This window comes from Ambystoma mexicanum, chromosome 7q, assembly GCF_040938575.1.
Source record: "Ambystoma mexicanum isolate Mex_15411 chromosome 7q, UKY_AmexF1_1, whole genome shotgun sequence".
NCBI classification, from domain to species: Eukaryota; Metazoa; Chordata; class Amphibia; order Caudata; family Ambystomatidae; genus Ambystoma; species Ambystoma mexicanum.
Window position 1 is genome coordinate 760,155,243 of NC_090941.1, and position 25,858 is coordinate 760,181,100.

The 25,858-nt window shown below is 47.2% G+C and overlaps 1 protein-coding gene across 1 annotated transcript in view; it reads left to right on the forward strand.

Annotated features, from left to right (window-relative positions):
* Positions 1 to 25,858, forward strand: part of CWF19L2 (CWF19 like cell cycle control factor 2) — a 2,067,169-nt gene that overhangs the window by 528,171 nt on the left and 1,513,140 nt on the right. Inside the window, exon 6 of the mRNA XM_069640682.1 lies at positions 7,610 to 7,703. Coding sequence (XP_069496783.1) covers positions 7,610 to 7,703 — 94 coding nt within the window. The remainder of the gene's footprint in view (positions 1 to 7,609; positions 7,704 to 25,858) is intronic.

Consider the following 25,858-nt stretch of genomic DNA (forward strand, 5'->3'; position numbering starts at 1 on the left):
CTCTCACGAGTGGGAGTTGGCTCAGGAGATTCTCCTAGAGATCTTCGACCCTTTGGGGGACCCCTCAAGTGGATCTCTTCGCCTCCAGTGTGAACCGGTAGTGCAAGAGGTTCTGCTCGCAGGAATTTCCTCCAAACGGAGCCTTAGGAGACGCGTTTGTGGTGGAGTGGTCATTCCCACTGATGTACGTGTTTCCTCCAGTCCCCGTCATCCCGCAAGTACTGCAGAGGTTTTGGAGGTTCGGTTCGCGGATGATCCTCATTGCTCCAGCGTGGGCCCGGAGGACGTGGTACCCGGACCTTCTCGACTTGTCCATCTGCCCTCCACGTCATCTTCCCTACCGAGACGATCTGCTCTCACGGGAGGAGGGTCAGGTTCTCCATCCAGAGGTCAGGTCCCACAACCTTCACGCTTGGTTTCTGAAAGGTTGAGGTATAAGGATTGTGTTAGGCAGAAACCTGTGCAGTTCCCTTAGGGAACACTGCAAAAGATTTAAGACTACAGGTGTTGGCAGTAAACCCACTTAGTAGCAGTCTGCACCACCCAGATTTACCTGGTCGCTGTGGCTGAGCAGTCAGGCTTCCCTCAAGAAGAGTTAGGCAGTATGCAAAGTATACTCAATAGGCACTCAGATACAATAATACAAGCAAACACTGACCAGAGCTTTGGTATCAAAGTATATAACTATTTATTAAAAACACACAGTTGAAACACTCCAGCACTCTTATTGAAAAATATTCTAAACACAGTTACTATTATGATATATACACCCCTTTTTCCCTATTAGATAAATCACAGTAAAACACCACTTATTTTCATACAGAGGTGAGCGCTTAACTAGATTGCACTTTGTGAGAAAGGGGGGGAGAAAGACAGAATATGAAGAGGTACACCACTCTATGATTCAGGAACACTGTTAGCAAGGCAGAGAGCAAAAAGTCACTAGTGAGCCAAAGTCCAAAGGCTGGTCCGACTCTTAGAGGGAGCAGAGCACAAATGTGCCCAAGATAACACAGTTACACTAGGCTTAGAAAGTCTTGCAGAGGGTTCAAGAAGAGTTTAGAGAGGCTTAGAAAAGTTTAGCCAAGGTGTCCCAGGCTAACCCAGGTTCGAAAGCCGGGGGCTAAATCTACCCCGTACAGTCGGTAGCAAGGGAAGCCAGGCGGGACACGGTACCTTAAGTGGGAAGGATCCTCCAGCGGTGGCAGTTGTTCCTGGTAGTGGGTGCAAGTTGCGTCGTCGTCCAGGGGAAGAGAAGATCTCGACTTGGAGGAAAGATGAAGGTCGTTGCACTACCGGGAAAGAAACCAGCCGCAGAGTTTTCCGGTTAAAGGTGGTACCTTGGTTTCGCGGTCGTGGTAAAACGTGGTATCCCGGTTGCCGGGGTGCTTGGCACGGGCAAGGCGGCCACGAGGTACGTCGGGAAAGCGAAAAGACGGTGAAACTGGTTATCCCCACCAGTCAAAGGAACAAGACTCTCCGGCGGGAGATCTCCTCTGTCGTTGGGAAAAGTGGTGAGGCGGTCCAGCAGGGCTCCACCGGTGGTGGTGTCGTGGCAGGTCAGCTCAGCTTCTCCCTCGTCAGATTCTTAGGTCCTGTGGCGACTTCTGAAGTGCCAGTCCCCAAAGCCCTGCTTTTATGCAGCAAACCCCCATTCACTCAAACATGCTAAGTGGTGAGCCGGCCGGCTCACCACTTGGGCCATTCAGGATGGAGTGCGACTTGAGTTGCCTAGGCAACTCAGTCCAGGGTGCCTAAATTCCCCTCCACCCCTCCTAAGTACCCCAGACAGAGTGGCACCACTTTGGAGGGCTTCTGTGGAGAAGCCTGCCAAAAAGTGGAACAAAGGGCTCGACTTGGGTTGGAGTCACAGAAGAGAACACAAACGCCATTTTAGAATCAAGTTTTGGCAAAAAATACCAACCGGAGAATTAATATTAATTAAATAAACCGGCGGTATGTTCAAGGCTACCGTAAATAATTAAATAAAGATAGTAGCCTAAAACAATGGGAAATCCCATAGGAAAATATTTGCGGTTGAATATAAAAAGTAGTATCCACTGCCACCAGCCAAAACTCGATCAGGGGGGACGGAGACGTGCCTCCTCGACTAACAGACCCTGGGGTAATCGAATTGCCCCAGCCAGTACGTCCACAATATCATGGTTTGTACTGGTTCTGTCCAGAATTTAAGACTAGTAAAGTCAATGGTGGCTTTACATGCCCTGGGAGAAAGTAGTCAGTCCCAGGGTATGGAGTCTATACTGGGGGGTCACTATGACACCCCTGTGTCACTGCACTGAGGGTGCTGTGTAACACACATCACAAAAACACATGAAGCCCTATGGAGTAAAAGACCCCATAGCCCATTAAACACCTCTAGATTCAAAGAAACACACTCAAATCATGCCCAAGAGTGAGGGTAAAAGATTCTCACTCTTGGCAGGAGAAAAAATAAACCCCAAAAATCCAGCAAAGCTGCTGGGGGACTCACTAGGTCAGGAAATTCAGCCTAAACAGAGAATTCTCCCTAACAGATTGGGATCTCCGTGAAGACGTGATGGAGGTGTTGTTTTCGGCCAGAAGGCCTGCAACAAAGTCCCTATACCGTTGCCGTTGGAGAAAGTTCTGCGACTGGTGCAGGGTTTAGAATGTGGATCCTTTTGCATGTGAAATTCCCATGGTTCTGTCTTTTTGCTTTCTTTGGCCCACAGGGGCCTTCAAGTGGGTACCATTAAAGGTTACCTGGCGGCGCTGTCCATATTTAAGCGCTCATCTGAAGAGTGTTCCTATTTTAAAATTCCTTTAATTTCTCAGTTTCTGAAAAGGCTCACTAATGTGTTTCCTCCGTCACCTTTCCAGGTGCCCGGTTGGGATTTGAACCTTGTTCTCAAGTTTCTGATGTGTGCTATGTTTGGGCCTTTGCATTCTTGTCCTTTGAGACTGCTAACACTTAAAAATGTATTTTTAGTTGCGGTCACTTCCGCTCGCAGAGTGAGTGAGTTACAGGCACTTTCAGTTAAGCCACCCTTCACTGTGTTTCATAAGGACAGGGTTGTCCTTAGAGTTCGTCCTACTTTTCTTCCGAAGGTGGTGTCGGAATTTCATTTAGGCCAGAAGGTTGTTCTTCCGGCATTTTATCCTCCTCCACACCCTGGTAAGGAAGAGGAGAGACTCCATAGGCTTGATACTAGGAGAGCGTTAAGCTTTTATATTTCACGCATGTCCCGGGTCAGAGTAGACGATCGGCTCTTTATTGGTTATGCTGGAAAGCATTTGTGACAGGCTGTGATGAAACAGACTTTGTCTCGCTGGATTATTTTGGCTATCTCTGAGTGTTACCGCTTGGCGGGTAAGGACCCACCGGTCGGTTTACGGGCCCATTCTACCAGGGGTATGGCTGCCTCTACTGCCCTGCAAAGGGGTGTTCCTATTCGCAACATCTGTGATGCAGCCACCTGGGCTTCGGTACATACTTTTGTACGTCACTATTCCTTCGATTCCATCCGGGGGCAGGATCTGGCCTTTGGCAAGGCGGTCCTTTACTCCAGAATTTGATTGGGCATGCTAAATTTCTGTTTTCTAAATTCTTTTCCCACCTCCTTGAATTGGTACTGCTTTGGGAGTCTGTCATAGATATGGAATACGTCGGAGGACCCAATCCCCTCGAAGAAAAAGTTACTCTTACCTGGTAACGTTCTTTCGATGGGATGGTCCGATGACTTATTCCATATCGCTCCCTCCCTACCTTCCCCGCTACAGAATTTCTTATGTGATTGCAGCTTACGTTTCCGCAAGCTTTGTGTGTCAGACTGGCAGAAGACTGGTGGCACACGTTCTGGGGAAAAAACTACAACTGAGGCTACGGGCGTTGTGTGTCCTACTTATAACATCCAGTGACGTTGACCGTCGGAGGAGGTCCTTGAGGGCGGCGTATCAGCGTCATGGATCCAGGCACCAAAGATTTTCCGAAGCAGCACAGCTGTGGTGATTACTGTCATAGATATGGAATACGTCGTCGGACCATCCCATCGAAAGAACGTTACCAGGTAAGAGAGTAACTTGTTCTTCTGCTACCGCTTCATCCCATGCCAGTGTACCCTTTATTGGCATCCAAGACCTACATGCACTTCCCAGGCTATGCCCATTTCTTGCATAGTCGTCAGGTGTGCATGTCATATATATTCCTCCATCTCCATCTAGGTCCACCCACACTTCCCTGTACCATTGCAGCTCTATTGGTTCTTTAATTGTTGTGTGATATAGATTATCTACCCTATCCCCATTTTGGCGATAGACAGCTGTCATGCAGTATTTTGGTGGGTTTGGCTCTCCAGTTTGTATTTGTGCATCTATCATTGTTGCTACCGTTGTCTGCCCATTTTTACCATCATCATCATTGTTGAGTTAGGCATAGATATTGCACAGCATCGGATACCTAGTTGGCGCACACAGGAAAATAGTAAAATAAAAACGATGACTGGAACAAAAATTAAAAATTTTCATCAGGATACTGAAACAGGACGGTATCCAATTGAACATGTTGTTGAACTAGTTGCTCGGCTCTATTCCTCCTTCTTTCAGCATTCTCTCCCCCAAAAACAACCGGTGGGACCTCAACACGTGAAGGATTTCGGGTACACTACACATCACGTTTGGGAAAGTGTTAGTCACGCCCATGTCAATACCGCTTTTCGATCTTCGCAAAAAAAGATGCAATACTCTGCAATTACCACTAGTTGTTTTTCGTACACAGGTCCGCACGTCTCCAGTAGTGGCGGCCCACAGCATTAAATGTCTCAGTTCAAATGAGGGCTTTTCGGCCGGTTCGAGATGTCAGATTGGCGAGTGGGCTACTCCACAGCCCCCTTGGAAGTGAGTACAATGTTTCTTCACTCTGATTCACCCTGGCATTGTGCTCGTGCAGATCGCTCTCTCTGTGCGTGTGAACTTAAATTGGAGTGCTCTATGCTATGACTCACGCTGTCATTATGCTGATATGGGTCACGTGGTGGCTTGGTTTGGCAGAAATTCTGCTGTTCCATCTTTCCCTGGCAAGGCTCATCTAGGTGGAAAGATTAGAAGTACACGAATATGTGACATGTGACACTTTTCCAGGAGTGCTCTGCTGCACCCAGCAGCTCCCTTTATTTTACACAATCGGAAAAGCTCATGAGCGAAAAGGCAGAATACATGAGAGCAGCATCCGCCCTACCCTCCAGACTATATATCATAAGTTAGATCCAGCTCTGTACACATCATAAGTTTGCAGACATCAGTTCATAAAGTAAGCATCCCATGCTAAGTTTGCAGCCTTCCTAGTACGGGCAAGGAGGAGCGATAATGAAGTCACTCTCTAATTAGCCAAATGAGACAAAGAAATCTCACCGTCAGAGATGGCAGTTTACAGAGAAGCACCTCTTGTCGCTGCTATCTCAACAAGAGGCCATAAAACAAAGTGGAATGAACAAACGGATAACTTACTCGGTAAGACAGCTAATATTAGCGAAGCACACGAGAGAGGAGTGAAGCTGCAGAGAAGGGACAAACTCCGGCAGAGACCGAGTGGAGGGAGACCATATGGAAATCTGCATTTAGTGCAGTGTTGAACTGTTTTTCATTTTGTATTTCACAGTAGACCACAACATTTTAGTACCTCTGTGTTTATGCTCCCAGCTTGGTGAGGGGGGTGTAGCCCCCTCGCCAGTGAGTAAAATGTCTCTGAGCATGTGGATGCAGTTGGAGAACTCTGTGCCCGACTCGTGCTGCCGTTGTGTTGATGCGGGTGGCATAGTAGATTGGTTTGCTGCTGCGCTGTCTGCTCTGTATCTCCTCTGTGGTCTTGATTGGCCGCTGGCTGTTTCATTGTTGAGGTTGCTGATACTGGGAGTACTGTGGGACAAAGAGAAAGAAACTGGCCATAGTGGTCCTGTGCAGTCGTGGAATGATTGATAGTGCTACCTTTCTCAAGCATGCAGGCACATGGAGGAGCAACGGACTGGGACCGTGGCAGAACCCTGGCCCTGTCAGTGTCTCCTAATACCTTCTCATATTGCACTTGGTAGACAGCCAGGTCTTTCTTTTCCACTTCGCAGTGTTACAAGCAGGGTTTTTAGTCCTTTATTTCGCCTTTTTTCTCCATATATTTTTGTTGCGTCACAGCACACCTTGTTCATTTTTAAATTAAATTCTAGACTTTTAGTGAGTAAAACATATTCATGCTCTTATTTTCGTTCTGTTTTTAAATCATGCTATTTAATGCTTACTGTGGTGAGATTTTGTTCTCCATTATCAATAGGATTTACATTCATCCATTTCAACTCCGCATTCTTCCCTGAGACGAGTTATTTATGCGGTATAACAATCCACTCAGTGCCTCCTGTGCTACCCGTCCTTCCCGTTACCTTTGTTCCTAACGCGGGTCGTCTTCTGGAGCATTCTCGGTCAGGCATTTCTCCTCGGATCAAAGACCACTGTTGGTTTTGTTTTACTGGCATCTCCTTCTCCGTCCTTCACTTGCTTCTTTGTAATGCCCTGGTACTTCACTGGGTGACCAGACGTCTACTGGCTGGCTCCTTGTGGTAGTCCTTGTGATACTTTGTGGATACACCATCCATCGCGTCTTCTCATTCGTGGTCTCGCCACCACCCTCTCGCAGGCTCCCGTCTTGCTGCTTTCTCTCGGTTCGCAATACCGCTGGCATCCCGCACTGAGTTCTCAAGCAATTTTGAAACTTGCAGGTTTCCATCTTCTCCTGGTATGATGTAGCGTCGGCCTTCCCCAAGCCTACGTATGTCCTTGTCTCGCTCTTCTCGTCGACTTCTCATGGAGTACTCATTAATCAACATCCTCGTCCCAATATATTGGTCATTTTTATTTAAAGGTATATGCTAGTTTTTCCTGAAATAATGGCATCTGTATTGTTACTTTGTCTGTTATATTTGATATCTTCTGGTCCTTTTGAGCATCCCATGTAAGCTACAATGAGTCCAGATTTAGGGAGTTCCTCGCGGGAACGGGTGTCCTTGTCCCCTAAGAGGGAGTCTCTCCCAGTGAGGTCCCACTTGCCTCTACCTCCAGGGAGGGTATTGCGGAGTGGGCTCACCTTCTTAGCCTTGTATGGAGAAGAGGCTCACCCTTGTGGAGAAGGGACGAATTTCTTCGATTCATCAGTCCACAGAGGGCCAGCCTGTAGTTTTATGTAGTGTGCATTAGTCGGGGGAAGCCGTAAATCGAGGAAACACTGCTATTCATTCTTTTCCATTGGTTGCTACTTACCTTTACCTGAATTAAATGGGCTAAATCATACAGTTCAGGGCTAAAACAGCAGGGAGACGTATGATTGTAAAAGCTGCACTGTGATGTAAGGTACACTGTTCCACCACTGCAATAAACTTTTGTTTTAACATGTTTCCTTTCAACTGTCTTTTCCACATTTGTATGATCAGGTTTAAGGCAGTTAGGGTTCTTGTGGCTAGTCAGTTCTCAGAATTATGCCCATATTATCTGCGTTTTTCATATTTAATGTGTTGGAAACTGCAATGATTACACACAGATAAAGTCTGAATTGTGGTTTGTTCTTTACAAATTGGTGTCCTGTTTCTTTCAGGCGAATATTCTCTCTAAAGAATTGAACCCTTATTGGAAAGATGGTGGTACAGGGCTGCCACCAGAGGAGGGTGATGTAACGGCAGCTAAAAAAGGTAAAGCCCTGTTGCAGCAGAATATATGCACTTGATCTGTGAATGTCTGTATTTCTCCACCACGGTTTCTCTTTAAACCTCTCATATTTGTTTTTCTCTCCTTGTAACCTTTTGTTTCATAACACCTTTTCGATTAAAGCTTTGTAGAGCAACTTATCAAGAGCTTGGCATGAGCATGGCTTTCTAACGTTGGTAGAGACTAGACATAACATTCCTTGTCCTTCCAGTTCTTTATTTTGAGTAAAAGAGGAAGCGTTCCTATTTGAGTTATACGCAAGCCTAAGTGCACACGGATGATGCTGCTTCTCCCGCTACCAGTGCTACATAATGCCACATGTTCTGACCTTCATTTCTCTCAATTGATTCAGATCCCTTCATTTTAAACTAATTAAAATAAAGCATGGCTCTGTCAGGACATGATAAATTGTTGTGAACTCATTTGGTTCCTTTCCTTTCATTCCATTACCAAATTAAAGCTTTAAAATATGCAGCTACAAAAAGATGTGCTTCACAGTTAAATGAAGTACCAGGGAGTTTTCCGGTTTGGGAATATTGTATTTTATTAAGAGAAGAAAAAAAAAAGAATAATGTAGAAATTCACTGTTAACATAATTGATTGTGCTGGTTTCCCAAGTAGATCTTATTTTAAATGTTTTAAGCTGTTGAGCCACACGTTTTTAACCTCTTGGGTGCATGTAAAGACACCATACAAATTGGTCTCGTTTTACTGCCAGCTGTATAATTTGGAGGTTGGGTGTGCAGTAGGCTCCCCTCCCCAATCCATACAAGGAACCCCCTGGAAAAACAGTTCGGTTTGTCCGCAAACGCTGTGCAGCACCCTAGAAGTGCAGTAAGGTGTGGGCACTTAAGAGGTCAATGTTTCGCAAATCTGCGTGCATCAACCACACAGCCCTTCGACTTAGACCATGCTAGTTAAACTCAAAACGCTCTCTGCATAGCCCTCCACCCAAGACACCATCATCGAGGAGACAACCATCTCCTACCCATGCCATAAAACAAGGTGGTTACCATAGAAACCCGAGTCATGTCAAGCTCTGGAACTCACACCTGCTGTACACCTGGAACCACTTCTCCCCAATTCAGGAAGCACACGAGAGATGTGTTTTACTGAACCAATACACACTATCTTCCTCAACACTTTACTGCCTATTCCGTCCATCTTGCCTGCACACTTTAAAGCCACCTGCAGAATTAGCTTGAATTAAAATAAAAGTATGTTTTAGTTTGAAAGCAGCTTCCGGCCTTGTACAGCTTGTATGTGTGTGTATTGCAACTTGAAAGGTGAGGGCTTAAACACATCAGCATACCTTTTCCCTTGTGCTGCATTTCCTTACTTTTCATTTTCCTGAGCTGATTTTAAGGGGGGCATCGGATTTAGACTGTCTTTGCCTTTTGGTCGGGTAAAATAACAAGTTTCCCCTCTATATGTGTTTCTACTGCATTCCTCAGTTCTCCAGGGCCAATGCACTGGATGGCTAGCTGCGTGTTACCCTCTGGGATGTTTTACATAGCAGACATGGCACTCTGTGTCTGGAGATTCTTTTCTTGCATAAGGAAAGATTAGTCATAGACTGTTTGTCAGACCTGGCTCTGATAGTCATCTCCCCCCAATGCTTCCCTTTGTCCAATGTTTCAAATGAAGAATCCATTATTGCATGCCTGAGAGGTTGAACGTCTTGACCTGTTCTTCTGCAGGACCCCGAGTCTTTCACTTGTCCTTTAATGATTGACTGATCTCAGGCGGCCTCATCAGGTATGCAAATCGTATTGTGCCCCATACAGGCTCTAAACCTTTCAGGCATATAGTTACCCCATAGTGCACACTCACTGTCTGTGTCTCCTGAGGCTGCTTGCTGTATTTGCTCCATTGGCTGCGAGCATCTTTTGTTAACTATAGTAGGGCACAGCCAGCTGTACCCTAAAAAGTCCCTAGAGATAATCCTGTGTAAATCCACTACCAAGTCCAACAGGTAGTCATGGCTTCTGACTGTTTTTGAGAGAGGACATTTGCCAGAACCAGATTACCTACTGGTTACTAGGGTCTAGAGTAGCTGCTTGAATGGATGCAGTCTTGTGGTTGGGATCCGAGAGACTCTCAGTCCCTGGGTTCATTGTTGACCTGGGGTCTTTACCCTGAGCTTGTGTATTCTGATGTCTTATTAATTGCTACGGAAGTTAACGCATAAGAACTTGGGAGGGATCTCTGCTGGACCATGCATTCTTTCTGATAGCCAATCTGTTTGTGGACAGTTCAGTTCTTCAGATGACCAGCGGGAATCGAGGAAACAGTGACCTTCCATTGACATGGCAGGTACAGTCTATTCCTTAGCCCTCAAGGTTTTCCTGCTTTCTGTGCAGCCCGCCAAGAAATGGCAGAAGAACTGGAGTTGGGGAGCATGGCAGCCAGCAGAACTAGAGATGAGCACTGCTGTCCAGAACAAGAACAGTAAAGAACATAGAAAATACGACAAGATGTTTCAGTGGGGGGGCTGTGCATGAAATAACCAAAAATAAAATAACGAATGAGATGACCTAATTTCTTTGGGTCGAAAAATAAAAATTACTTTTGTGTGTTTGCACTTTTTTCTTTTAATAATGCAGGGGGAGACGTTCACAACCCTCTCCAGACCCAACTACCTTAACTTATACCCTTACCCCACCTATTTTTTAATAAAAAAGTGCATACATTTAGAAAAAATTCAGGCAAAGAAACATGGGAAGTTCCATCTGTAGCATCGAGCCCTATTTCTAATATTCTGTCCTGTACTTATTATAAGGCTACCCTTTAGCATCCTTACCAGTATCCTGCTCCGCCAGTTAGAAGCTGGTCTATCTTTTGTTGTTTCCAATTACAGACAGAAACTAAATGGACTCTATACCAGGGTACAAACTGTCACATGTTTGTGACAAAGTGCCCTGTTTGTTAATGGATAGTGGGGCCACAAAACAGGCACTTCGTCAAAGCGTGACTGCCAGCTCTATGGCACCTGTAAGACATTTGAGGAGTGGCTGCCCTCCACGGCTCAGTTAGTAGGTGATTGTGGTAGGAGGTTGACTTCCTTTAGTGCTGGCTGGATACAGGAGAGCAGCTGCTGGGGAAGGAGATGGAGGCTGTAGAATAGAACAGAGTCCCTGGAACCTGTGTACAGCAGAAGTCAGAATTCTGGAGGAGAGACCCAGAAGGCTGGGGTAAGGAGGAGACTGGAGGCGGCAGAGAGGCTCTAGTATGCTGGGTAAAGACAGGACATGCAAATGGGGGGGGAATCAAGAGAGCCAGTGGACTGGGAGAAGCAAAGTACAGAAGGTGGGGAATGAAGAAAGGTCAAAGGGGTGGTCAAGATCGTGACCCAGAAGGACAGGAGAAGTATGAGAGGAGTCGAAGGGAGAAGGTACCAAAAGGGGTGAAGAAGAAAAGAGGCATAACTGGAAACTGGAGAATCTGTCGTGGTCTAAGGAAAGTTCACACAGGGGTGAAAGAGAGCGATAATAGGGAATTAAAAAAGCCTGAATTGTTCTAGGGAATGTGCCTCAAGAGGTAAAGGAGGTGTCCAAAGGGGCAAAGAAGGTGGTAGGGAGGTGATTAGGCAGCTGGTGCGAGAACATAGAGATGAGAGGTGGACAAGGAAAAGACAAGAAATGGAAGATAGTGAAGCAGAGTGGGTAAAGGGTGTGTTGAACGAGGTGAAGGAGTGGAGGAATTTCCAGAAATGCAAAGAAGGGTGGTCAGAAAGAAGTAAAGGAGAAATCTGGGATAACACCGAAAAAAGGTGAAGAGGTTGAAACAGCGTCTAGTGAAGGACTTGGGGAGGAAGTAGCACAAAGAGGTGTAGAGGAATTTTGGTGAAAAGTAGTAGACCCAAAGACAAAAATAACCACCCCTATAAAGATTGCACATTTATTAATAAAACCCTTTAACTCGATTTTTGTCTTGTCTATCGATATCAGTTATGACATTTCTTACCCGAAGCTTGCGGTTGACCTTTGACTTTTCGATTGATCCGGATAGTCTGTTCATGTCCTACAAAATCTCTGGACTGCATGGCTGTCCTGTAACCTGCGCCAAGTCCTTTACCTTCTTTTAATATACTATTTATTTTCATAATAGCCTCCATGTGAACATACCTTAATTCAAAGTTAAACACTTAACATATATTCTTGTTTTGGAAGATTTTTGCACAACCCTCTGGTGAGTGCTGTGAAATCATTTAACCTAATGGTAGAACAGACTCCAACGATAGCTATAGCAGAGTAGTCCAGCTTCATTTTAGTAGGGAGAAAGGCTAGCAAGGATACACAAATAATCCCAGTAGCCTCCACTTTATTTATAAGGTCACAGATGAAATATTTATCATAGGAAAAATAAGAAATGAGGTTAAGCAGAACACCTAGCATAGTGTAGATGAAAAACATTAACTCATTTCAACATTGACACATTTTGGCAAGGTCTCGGATTATAAAATTAATACATCAAACATTTGTCTTTCTGATTTCAAGCTTGTGTCGCAGAGGTCTCTTTGAAGTTGAGTGGGAAAGCTGGGCAGAGAATTAATTCCGGTAACTAGGTATACAGATATCTAGGCGCATAAACTGTTTGTTAGCAACCAATATTTGTAATAACCTTGCTGGGATAATGATGTTATGCTTGAAATGGAAGAGATTAAATCTCATGTTATGGGGGAAAATAAATGTAATTAAGATGACCCTGCTTCCCAAGTTATCTTATGTATTTAGTATGCTGCCATTACCTTTGACTGGGGACCTGACTCGAGACATAAACAAAGTTCTATGAAATGTTCTGTGGGGAGTGGGGGAGAAGGCTAGGATCCCAATTGACGTACTTTTGAAACCGGTACGCTTGGGTGGTTTTTGCTTCCCTGATATTGTTTCTTATAGAGCATTCTACTTGCGAACCTTACATTTTTGGTTAAGGGAAGTTGTTGCTAGCTGGCCGAATTGGTTAAGTATAGAGAAGAATGTGTTCCGGCCAATCCTGTTGGACTGCCTGCTCAGTATGGAAAAAAGAATGGCACCGGATAAATCCACCCCATTTATCAGGCATATTTTTAAAGCTTGGAAAAAGTGCTGTGTAGATTCTGGGATCAAATACCTACTGAGTTCCAACTCCTCGATTTGGTGGAACACAGAGCTACGCTTTAATAACCGTGCTCTATCATGATGGTCTTGGCAGTCTGATGGCATCTGGTGCCTGGGGCAGATGCATGATGGTACTTCGATGCTCTCATTCTATTTCTTTCAATTCAAATATAAGCTTGGTGCTTCTGAGGTTGGCCGCTATTGCGTCCTCTCTGAGGTTTTTGTGAATGTGCTTACGCCTTTAAATGCTTTGCTGCATGTTATCCATCCGTTAATGCACCTTTCCAAGAGCTCTCCACTTTCGGCCTCTACTATATACAAGTTACTAACACAAGCAAGTAGCAATGCTCCTTCGGAGCGGGATAAGGCATTGTGGTCTCTAGAATTGGGTTCTGAAATAGTAGAAAGGGATTGGAGTCGAATCTGTGCAGGACCAATCAGATATAAGGTTGATCTGAATCTGAGGTTCACTCAACAAAGAATCGTGCATGGACGCCTTTGAAAATGAAGCAGTGCAAACTTGTGCAAGTAGACACATGCTGGAATTGCAAGATAGAAATTGGTAATTACTTGCACATGTTTTGGGCTTGTGTAAAAGTTGTGAGTTTCTGGGAGGAGGTCTTGTGGCCAATGGAGCTTGTATTAGATCTATCGCTTCCTCACTCCCCTTGTCTGTGTGTGTTAGGATTATTCCCAGTGGGTATTCCGTTATCTGTTCAACTTTTCTGGTCTTGTAGAGCATTTCTGATGGCAAAACAGCAGATTCTGAAGTGTTGGAAGAGCTATGCCAGACCAGCAATTGAGGGCTGGCTACATGATCTAGCTATTCTTTTGAGTCGAGAGAAGATAAGCTATCGGAGATCGAAAAGAATAGACAAATATTTTGCAATTTGGAATGTCTTCAACGAATTGTACGTGTCAATTCCCTCCAATCATTTTGTTTTCTTTTCTTTCTTCTTTTCTTTCCTCTGTCTCTTCTATCACTTTCCTTCTTTCTCCTTTAGTTTCTGTCCACCCTTTCCATTTCTCAACCTTCCGAGCTTTGCGCCCCCTGTAAATATTGTACAAAAAAGTGTTGAAATTATTTACACGATCCTTGTTTTATTTATCGACTGTTATATTGTATCATTTTTTACTTCTATGATACAATTCTATGAAGAATGATTAAAAAAGAAAAACATTAAATGGTGAGTTAAGGCCTAACTCACTTTTTACTGTAAAACGGTTAGCCCCATGCCTGATGGTAGATACTACTATATGAATCAAACAAATGATCAGGGCGAACCCGGAAGAACATTACATTTTTGGGTCTTTTTGATTATTGAAACACAAGACAACATATGTTACATTAGATACAGGTAAATAATTGTCACAGGTGAGTGAGCGCAGAAAACATTCCCAAAAAAAACATACAGTACAAATTAAACAATAGTACCAATTGCTATACATCAAAGCAAAAGGCATCTCATCAGTACAGTCCTTTTCGAATGGATTGTGTCCTCCAACGCATCCCACATCTTTGACATGTAATGTCCACAGCTGTGCACTTCGGAAACTTTTTCGGCAGAGGGCTTCCTGCGTCGATGGCGTTGGGTCGATGTCCCTTGAAGGCCTCCGTTGAGGGTGACGTCACTGAATGTATTAAATAGGATGCACGGCGCCTGTAGCCTCAGTTTCGTTTTTTCCGCAAACGTGTTTGCTTCGGAGACTAAGCTTGCCTCGTGTATTCCTTGTGAATGTTTTCTTCTTCAACCCCTCCGACTCCGCTGTCTGGCTTCAAGACTTGCCGGGACTGCAAGTCGAAAATGTCGATTACCGACCCAATTCGCATTTGTTTGTGGTGCTTGGGTGAGAGTCACGACACTGACTGTTCCAAATGACAGTCGCTGACTGCTAAGGCCTTGCAGGAGCGTAAGGGAAAGCTTCAGGTAGGTAGGGGGTCGAAACCCAGTAAGTCCCTTAAATCAAATTCCAAGGGGATGTCCACCGACGATTCAAGGGCGACTCTCTGCGTCGGAAGGAGTCCCGGGGGTCATGGTCCCGGAGTGGTTCCTGCTATTCTTCGTCCTCGTCTCGGCATTCTAGGAAGCGCCGTCACCGGTCGCCTTCCCCGTCGTCCTCGGAGGATGGTGCTGCGAGGAAAGTGGCTTGCCCGACGAAGTCCTCGATTCCGGAGGAATGGGCTGCCTTTAGGGAGTAAATGTTAGCGATTTTTCAATCGCAGGGCACAGTTCCGTCTTCGCCTTCTGATGAAGCCGGCAGGGAACAGTCTGTACTGTGGCTCGCACGCCTTCGTGTTCGGGTTCTCGACGTAACGCTCATCGGGAACCTTGGAGGTCCCGTTCGGACAAGGCTCAGGATGGTCGCAAGAGATGTGCTTCCAGGTCTCGGTCCTCGTCTCCAGTGAGACCGCCGAAACCTGTTAAGGGCTCAAGGTCGCGCCGACTCCGTCGGTGCTGTGTCCGTCGGATACAGACGTCGAGGCTTTGCCCTCGTTCCAGCCCTCGGTGCCTTTGTCGCCGCCAAAGCTGTCAGCCCTCTCGACGCCGAAGCCTTGGGCGGCCTCGATGCCTTTGGGGCTTTTTGCCTGAAATGTACCGTTGGGGATCCCTGATATTGTGGATCCTCCTAGAAGGCTACTTCTAATTCTGTGAGGCCGGTGGTGGACTCAAGACCTTCTTCTGTCACAAGGCAGGGCTTTTTATCCCTTTGGAGGACCTATATGAGGAGGAGGAAAGGTCATACTTTGAAATGGACCCTGTTGAGCCTGATGTGGCTCCTGTCTTTTCTGGAGACAGTCAATTGGAGGAGTTGAGGCAAACTCTTCATGATGCTAGTGGGTTGGACACTTCTCCGGAAGTGGAATTTGGCAGGCCTGAGCCTGGGGCTCATGCAGAGTCGTCCTACAGGCGGCTCATGGCTAGGGTCACAGAGCATCTGGGCTGGTCCAGTCCTCCTGAAGCTTTTGTGCAAGATGATCTAACAGACTTTTTAGATCAAGGTCCGTCCTCTGACCCGGTGTTACCTTTTCATCTGACATTACAGAAAAGGGTGGCGGCTGCTTGGCAGTCACCGGAATCTCTTCCGGCTGTTAACAAATCATTGACCAAGAAATACTGCCCTTCCGGTAGCGACCCCAGGTACCTTTCGTCTCACCCTATTGCCGAGAGTTTGGTGGTTCACGCGGCTACAGCCACCTCGAGGCAGGCGGCGTACCGTACCATCCCTCCTGATAGGGATGACAAATGCTTCGATGGTTGGGCACGCAAGGTATTTTCTGCAGGAAGTATGGTGTTGAAGTCAGCCAACTCCACTTGTGCCTTGGCAAGGTTTTCACACACTCTGTGGAACTGTTTCTCTTGTGGCTGAGCATTTTCCCGAGGGAGAAGGGATGGGTTGCATGCTCTCGTGGAAGATGGGAAGGATGCAATGTGTGAATCCCTTCAGTCGGGTTTGGACACGGCCGACAGTGTTAGCCGGTCCATGGCTGCGAGCACCGTTATACACAGATTTGCGTGATTGCGGAAGTCGCGTTTTGCTCCAAATGCGCAAGCCCGTCTTTTGAACATGCCCTTTGATGGTGCGCATTTGTTTGTCAGCAAGGCTGACGAGAGCCTTGAGAGGTTGCAGACCTCAAAAGCTGCGGCTAAATCTTTAAGCGCAGCTGTGCGTCATCCTCCGCCTTTTCGTCCTAGGGTACCGCAGTGGAGGGGGGTTCTTTTCGTTACTACTCCTCCTTTGGTAGAACGAGAGGAGCCGCCAGTCAAAGGGGTCAGCGTGAATGTACCCGTGGGGGTCGGGGAAATGGAGGTGCCAAAGCCGCTCAGGCAGCTGCCTCTTTGCCTTCAGGCGCTGCCGCAGCCGCTCCAAAACAGTCATGAGGCCATGTCCCATGGTTCGCCGGTTGTGGGCAGATTGTCTCAGCATCTCGAACGGATGCATGGGTTCTGGATACATTCGCCCTCGGCTACTGCCTTCCCTTCCTAAAGCGGCCTCACGAAAATCCACCGGGGAATCTCTTTGAAGCTTCCGGATCCGCTCCTTGTGCAGGAGATCTTGACCCTGCTAGAGAAAGGCGCTATAGAACTGGTGCCTGTAGTGGAGAAAGCAGAGATCCCAAAGAAAGACTGGGGATTGACACCCATCTTGGACTTGCGTTGGTTGAACAAACTTCTCAGGAAGGACAAGTTCAAGATGGTTACTCTTTCTCAAGTCCTCCAGGCCCTTCAACTTCAGGATTGATCGGTGTCTCTGGACCTACAGGATGCTTACTTTCATGTGCCGATTCATCCCAACCACAGAAAGTACCTGAGGTTTGCGGCGGGCAACTCGCACTTTGTTTCGGGTCCTGCCATTCGGATTGACCTACGGCCCGAGGGTCTTCACCAAGCTAATGGTGGTGGTTGCAGCGTATCTCTGGCGAGGGGGGATTCATGTCAACCCCTACCTGGACGATTGGCTGATCCGTGCGCGCTCTACCGAGCAAGCATTGGCTCACCTCGGTCTCACCTGCCGCTCCCTCCACAAGCTGGGCTTCTCCCTCCATTTCAAGAAGTCGCATCTGACACCTTCCCAACAGCTCCAGTACATCGGGCTGTGTTGGACACATCCTTGGGGAAGTGCTTGCCTCCCAAGGTCAGGGCTCATCACATTGTGCAGATGGTGGACAAGTTTCAACATGCCCAGAGTCTCCCGGCTTTCGAATTCTTAAGGTTGCTTGGCCTCATGGCATCCTGAATTTTTCTGGTGCCAGAAGCCAGGCTGAGTATGAAATCCCTGCAATGGGTCCTCAAGATGCAGTGGTCGCAGTTCTCAGGCAAGATGTCGGATTCCGTTCAGATTCCAATCTCGGTCTCCCAGGATCTTCTGTGGTGGGCCGATGAAGGGAACCTGATGAAGGGGGGAGCCGTTTTGGCAACCTTGGCCAGAGGTGACTGTAGTGACAGATGCTTCCTTCACAGGATGGGGTGCTCATGCCAACGACTTGACCGCCAGCGGTCGTTGGTCTCTGTCGGAGTCCAAACTCCACATCAACCTGTTAGAGCTGAGGGCAATCAGGCTGGCCCTGAAGGTTTTTCTGCCGTCTGTGTGGGGGAAGAGTGTCCTGATCATGACTGACAACACACTGGCCATGCATTATCTCAACAAAAAATGGGGGGTAGGGTCACTCCGTTGTGCAGAGGCAATGCAGCTATGGTTCTGGGCCATCCAGCAGGGAATCTCGCTCTCAGTTGTTCATCTGGCCGGAGGCAAAAATGCGGCGGCGGATGCTGTGGGCAGGCAGAGCACAATCTCACAAGTGGGAGTTGGCTCAGGAAGTCCTTCTGGAGATCTTCGCCCTTTGGAGAACCCCATAAGTGGATCTCTTCATCACCAGTGCCAACCAGAAGTGCCAGAGATTCTGTTCAAGGGAATTTCCTCCGAGAGGAGCCTCAGTAGACGCATTCCTAGTGGATTGGTAATTCCCACTGTTGTACGCGTTTCCTCCAGTCCCTGTCATTCCTCAAGTGTTATGGAGGTTACGGAGGTTCTGATCTCACATGATCCTCATTGCTCCAGATTGGGCCAGGAGAGCATGGTATCCGGACCTTCTAGAAATTACCCTCTGCCCTCCATGCCGTCTTCACTACTGAGAGGATCTGCTCTCGCAAGGGGGGGGCAGGTTCTCCATCCAGGGGTCAGGACTCTCAACCTTCACGCTTGGTATCTGAAAGGTTGAGATATAAGGATTGGGACCTCTCGGATGATGTGATGATGGTGTTGCTTTCGTCCAGAAGGCCAGCAATGAAATCCCTGTACCGTTGCCGTTGTCTTAAGTTTTGCCACTGGTGCAGAGGACATAATGTTGATCCTTTTCAGTGGTCCATTCCTGTGGTTTTGAATGTTGATCCTTTTCAGTGTTCCATTCCTATGGTTTTGTCTTTCTTACTTTCTTTGGCCCAAAGGGGCCTTCAAGTTGGTACCATTAAGGGTTACCTGGCAGCGCTATCTAAATTTACGCGCTCGTCTGAAGAATGTTCTTACTTTAAGATTCCTTTGATTTCTCAATTTCTTAAAGGACTGTCTAATGTGTTCCTGCCATCCCCTTTTCCAGGTGCCGGTTTGGGATTTGAATTTGGTTTATAAATTTCTAATGGGTGCTCCGTTTGAACCTTTGCACTCTTGTCCTTTGAGATTATTGTCCTTCAAGACAGTGTTCTTGGTTGCGGTTACTTCCGCTCGCAGAGTGAGTGAATTGCAGGCACTTTCATCTAAGCCGCACTTTACTGTGTTCCACAAGGACAGGGTTGTAGTAAGGGTACGTCCTTCCTTTCTACCTAACGTGGTGACTGAATTTCATTTGATCCAGAAGGTGGCTCTTACTTCTTTCTATCCTCCTCCTCATCCTGGTAAGGAAGAGGGGCGACTCCATAGGTTGGATCCTAGGAGAGCCCTGAGCTCTGAGCTTTTATATTTCTAGGATGTCCAGGGTCAGAGTGGACGATCAACTCTTTGTGGGATATGCTGGACACCGTTTGGGCCAGGCTGTTAGCAAGCAGACCTTGTCAAGGTGGATTTTCCTCACCATTACTGAATGGTACTGATTGGCGGGTAAGGACCCTCCTGAAGGGTTACGAGCCCATTCCACTAGGGGCGTGGCTACTTCCACAGCCCTACAACGGGGGGTTCCTACTAGGAATATTTGGGATGCAGCCACACAGGCTTCTCGCCACACCTTTGTTAAACATTATTCCCTGGATACGATCCATGGTCAAGATATGGCCTTTGGTAAGGCTGTTCTTTATTCCGCCATTTGATTGGATACTCTAAATTCTTTTCCCTCCTACATTTTCTGGTACTGCTTTGGGAGTCTGTTAAAGATGTAGAATACGTTGGAGGACACAATCCATTCGAAGAACAAGTTACTTACCAACTGGTAATGTTCTTTCGATTGGATGTTCCTCCAACGTATTCCACATCGCCCTCCCAGCCTGCCCCTCTGAAGAATTTCCTATGCGATTGCAGCTTGTGTTTCCGCAAGGCTATGTGCAGTACTACAGGCATTGGATTGGTGCCACACGTTATGAGCGTAAAAACATAAGCTGAGGCTACGAACGCCGTGCGTCCTATTTAGAACATCCGGTGACGTCACACTTGACGGAGGCCTTCGAGGGACATCGACCCGACGCCATCGACGCAGGACGCTCTCTGCCAAAAAAGTTTCCAAAGTGCACAACTGTGGACATTACCTGTCAAAGATGTGGAATATGTTGGAGGAACATCCAATCGAAAGAACGTTACCAGTTGTTACGTAACTTGTTCTACTATTTTACAGGAAATTATATTGATGCGAGTTTAGAAACATAGACAGAATGTCCATGCACACAGTAGACACTGTGCAGTATAACAAGTCAACACAGCTGCGTTTTGGCCTCTCAGCAAGTTTGGATAGCTGTGGATAAGACAGCCTTCATCAGGACAGGAAATTGTGGTCGGGGCTCCGGCAAGAGCTTCCTGTGATTATGCTTAAGTGAATGTAGCACTTGGAATCAGCGCAGTCAGATTGCCCATCCCTGTACTGTCAGAATGGATCAGGTCATGGAGTGCTACACATGCACTATCACTGTGCTGGTTAGGAAATGGCATTTGCTCATGGTGGTAGATATTATGATATGATAAGTCATTTATAACCCGCCTGTACACAAGTGTTTCTAGGTGCGACAAGACAAGGAGGGGGAAACAGAAGGAGGGCAAACAATGATTTTACGAGGCCTTATGTCATTCATATCGCGCAAGTCCGGGGAAGAGGGGAGGGGAGGGGAGGGGTTAGTGCCAAGGGGGTTGTGGAGGATGAGAAGTGCAGGTTACTCAATACGTGCTGCTAGAGGGTGGCTCTTAAGTGCAAAGAGAAGGGACTGTAAGGTTACAGATACAGACCAAGTGCTGAGGGAGGCAGTGCGAGAACAACTGGACATGCAGGAGCCTGGGCCTGAGTTCAGGATTGGCCAGGTGACCAATGTGCAGAGCTATCGGGGACATTAGCAGGGGAGAGAAAGGGGAAGCGAAAAGGAAGATCTTGAGTTGCTTCCGGAATCGGAGGTGGTTCTAATCAAGTTTGAGAGAGGCAGGGAGGCTGTTCCAGGCCCCAGCCGAGGAAAGAGATCTGCCTCCCATTCTCTACTTGGAAAAACGTCTGACCCTCAGAGAATTGGAGGTGGATGAGCAGAGAGCTCGAGAAGGAAGATGTTTAGGAAGAGTAATTTGGAAGTAGTGCAGTCCCAGGCCCCAGAAAGCCTTCTGGATGATGCACAGGTTTTGAATGTGAATGTGCAGCCACAGGAAGCCAGTGCAGAGATTTCAGAGCTGGAGAGATGCTATCCTTGGTCTTGAGGCCAAGGGCAATTCTCGCAGTCCTGTTCTGGATGATTTGTAAAGGTCGAAGAGTAGAGACAGGCAGATTTAGAAAGAGGCTGTTGCAATAGTCCAGCGTGGAGAGGACCAGGGCTCCAGAGACTGTGAGCTTCTGGGGTAAAGTGAGAAAAGGCAGAATACCTCTGAGGTGTAGCTGAAAGTGAGACTTCTTAGAGACATCAGAGATGTGCGGAGAGGAGAGGGCAAGTCCAAGATAACACCAAGGTTCCTATCCTCACAGGAAGGAGCAGGACGAGGGCCCAGGGTGGAGGTGGGGGGGGGAGATAGAGAGAGAGAGAGAGAGAGAAAAAAAAGCAGGTGTTCCAATGAGGAGGATCTCGGTCTTACTGGCATTATGGCAGTGATCATTGGCAGCACACTTTTCGTGAATTGCAGCCAGACAGTCTGGTATGAGAGAAGGAGCAGAGGTGGCTGAGGAGAGCTGGGTATCATCTGCATAGCACTGAAAGTTAGAACCGAATGTAGCGATGCAGTGGGCCAGAGGTGCCAGGTAGTGGTTGTATAGCCAGGGAGAAAGGTTAGGCCCCTGGGGAACACCACAGGTAAATAGAGAGAGATAGAAGAGAGGAAAGACCCCAGTTGGACCTCGGAGGGTCGGTCTGTAAGAAAGGTGGAGAAGCAAGACAGGGCCTGACCCGTGATACCCAGGTAGTCACAGGGGCGATTGAGCAGGATGGCATGGTTGACCGTGTTAAAAGCAGAGGACAGATCGAGGAGGAGGACAGAAGGAAGATTGGAGTCAAGATTTGAGAGCAAGTCTTCACGGTTGTTCAGGAGAGCAGTTTCCGTGCTTCTGGAAGCTCTAAAGCCAGACTGATGGTCATGGAGACAACCAACAGATTCAGTATGCAGATTAAGCTGGGCGATGGCCAGCATTTCCAGGAGTTTTCACAGGAAAGGAGTGATGGAGATCTTGAGATAGTTAGCCGGAGAGGAAGGATCGACAGAGGGCTTCTTAAGAAGGGGGTGCACAAGCGAGTGCTTGAGCAGTGAAGGGAAGGTTCCAGTGGCAAAGGAGTGATTGCAGAAATCGGCCAAGGCTGGAGCCAGGTGGTCGATGTGGTCCTTGATGGTTTCGGTTGAGCAGGGGAGAATCTGCTTTGACAGGACTTTCATACATCGGACTTGTCTAGAAACATCGTCGGGGATGAACAGGGGAAATCAGAAAGGAGGAGGGGAAGCGGCCGAAGAAGGGCCAGGGTTGACAGAGGAGGAAGAGGAGGTGGTAGAGGAAGCGAGAGTGGACAGCATGCCGTGAGTTTTAGTGGTGAAGTGAGAAGCCAGGGCCGTGCAGAGGGCCTGGGAGGGAACAGGAGAGGTAGAGACTGCAGCAGGACTGGCCAGCTCCTCGCAGATTTTGAAATGTTTGGCCGAGTTGTTAGATGCCGCAGAGACGTGGGCTTGGATGTAGGCTCTCTTCTTAGAGAGGACAGAGAGTCTGTACTGATTTTAGAGCAGTCGGCAGGCCAGTTTGTCAGAGACAATGTCAAGAGTGTTAAGGATAGACAGATGAAGGTTAGAGGGGCTTTGTCAGAGTTTGAGTCTGCCAAAGGTGTTGGAGGAGGAGAGAAAGTAGCGGCGAAAGCCTCCACTGTCACACGCTTCATGGGTTGGATGACCGAGAAGGTAGGTGGCAGTACTCGGGACGTCTTGTCCTGAGGGGTAGAGAGAGAGGTGGGAGGAGAGGAGGAAGTGGTCACTCCAAGAGAGAGGAGTGGTGAGAGGGTTAGAGAGGTGGAGGTCTGAGGAGATCAGAACATCCAGGTTGTGCCCTGCAGAGTGAATCGGGCCAGAGGGCAGAATGGAGGGAGGGAGAGTGGGAGTTGAAGAGGTTGCAAAAGAGCCCGGTTCGCGTGGCATCCAGGTGGATGTTCAGGTCTCTGAGGAGAAGATGAGAGGTAGAGGCAAGGAGGGAAGAGGAATGGTCAGGCCACTCAGAGATGAAGAGGGCGAACCTGGCCTGGTGGCCTGTAGATGGTGGCCAGTGTGAGAGAGACCAGGGGAGATGGAGAGCATGCAGACCAGGCATTCAAAGGAGCAGTAGTCCTGCATAGGAATGACCGAAGCAGGGATACACTCTGGGAAAATCAAGGCTACACCCCCGCTGCGACGGTTAGTTCTGCAAGTCTATATGTATTGTATACATATAGACTTTCAGAAGTAAGTTAAGGCCTCTAGACAATATTCCAAACAGTAATTCCCATCCTGTCCACTATCCAAGGATACCACACATGGCTTAAGTACAGTTTTCCTGTTACACAATAAATAAAAGTATGAGGCATAAGTGAAGGTATCATGAAGCAAGACACAGACGCCAGACTTGAAGTTCAAACAAATATTAACTTAAATGTCAGGATGGTAGAAGGCCTAACTTGCCCTATGCTAAGGTTGGATTTCCCTACCTGAACGAAACTAAGAAACGTCATAGTCAAAGAGTTCAACTTAAAAATCTGTCTGTGTCTAAACCCTATGCTTGCCCTCTCAACTAAAGCTAAACAGTGTGTAGGAATGTCAATAATCATGGAAATGGTGACCAACACAAAGTGCTGAGCTTCCAGCTCTTAGCTTCCTTTTCAGCTCCCCTTCCCCAAGTTCAGGACCGTTCCACACAAGTCTCAGAATAACCTTTCTCACGTTCCAGGTGATAGTTTCACACAATCCTCAGGGTTGCCCTCCCCAAGTTCTGAACAACATAGTTTGAAAGAAAAGGGTCTTGAGGCTTTGTTCTTAAGGGTTCCCTTCCCCAAGGCTTTAGCTCAGCCACTTGTACTTGTTTCAGTCTTTCAAAAGGTTTAATACAAGGTTTAACACAACTCAAGATCAGTCTGACCCTCTTTCTGGTTTGCTTCACCATTTCACTTGCATTGCTTCTCTTTGGTTTATTTCACAATGTCTTTGGTTCTCACAGTTCAGGGCTCACTGGTCTAGGCGCAGTTTTCAGACCATACAGTAAACCCATCACAGGTCATGCAACCAGGATCCCTAGACTCTTCAGCAAACACATGCTCTTCTACACTTGTCCTTCTGTACAGAGCCACATTCCTTGGTTTCTCTTTATTGGCCTCTTATCTTTATATGCAATATTTACACTCCTCTGGCCTCTCCTGCTTAGACTCTTGGTTCTGCCATAACACGCCATACACCTTTGGCCAGTCATTGGCCTTGCCGCACTGCATTTACTCACTGTGCGGTGGTCTTGCTCATGTTCCACCTTTCTATGGCACTCTTTCACACTTGTGCTCTTTTCCACAATGTTGTTTTCATATGGGCACTTTCTCTTTGGCTGTCCTCTGTTTTATACTTTGCCCATACATTTGTACTCAATTCCATATTCATTAAGCTTAATTGCAAGTTTCCATTCAGTTCAGTATTCAGTATGCATTTGATATGCTTAATTTCAAGTTTGGCCGAGTGTGGCCACGACTAGGCTGCTGCTTTTCTTTTTGCCTGGAGACCGATTTCAGAGTCTATCCACTCTGTTTCTTTGAAGGCGGAGCCAAACCCAACAAAACACTCGCCACAAGCGGAGCGTGGCGGAGTGTTTGGCCGAGTGTTCGGCTCGAGTGAAGCTCGTCTGAGTTTCCTACGGATCTGTGCGCGTGTCATGGATATTATGTCAGGTACCTCCCCGATAGAAGCAACTCTGAGGTTTCTTTTATTGCCAGTGACACGGGAGACACAAGCAAGGTGAGCGATGTATGTAACTCAAATTTAAAATTGTATGTCCGCTAAATAATTTACATATCATTGCAGCCCAAACCATCTCACCGCTCATGACTGCGCAGCCGACAGTGTTTCCACAACCTTGCACGTCCTTGTCTTCTAACTGCACAAACGATCCATCCACACATTTAATAATTGAACCGGCCTTGTGCCCCGGCAACATTGAAGTCAACATGGGGAATAAGAACCCCATGCAAAATAAATCAGCCGTCCCTGCTGTAGCACGAGATCCAAGCGACTCAGCTCATATGCATTTAAACAAGTCGCCTGAAAACGCAGACATCGAAGGTGAGATAGGGCAACATGCGTCACTAATAAATACACTTTCAACGGTGCCTCTTGACATTCTGGCCATCGATCGCCAGGCTAACGACTTATGCAAGGCACCTGAAATTACATCAGCACCTAATCAAAAGCCAGTGATGACAAAAAACATGCTGCCGGCTATTGCCGAGCACACCAAAGACTAACAAAATGTTTCAAAAACTGGAATGAACTCTCCTTTCCCTCACTCAGCCAAGAACCCGTGAATGTGCTCATTATCAACATTGGAGAGAGTGGCTAATCCCAGCACATCGACACCTGCTCCATTTGTGGCTTCTGGTAATAATCACCGGTCATTTGATTTCGACATGATGCCACAGCAATTGGAAGTCCAATTTCAAAGATGCCTTAATGATTCAATGCTAGAAGGTGGAAAGACCAAACAACGCTTTCTCTTTCCCAGAAAACAGCTGTCCATGCTCTACCATCTCCCTGAAAAATTCATTTGGCATACAGGAAGCCGTGAGCATGGGCGTCCGCAGCACCTGGAAAGGCTACCACCAAGCAATAAATGCTTTCACACCACTTGTTCTCATGCTTCACCATCTGGTGACTCAGAAGTTTCGGACCAACAACTTCTA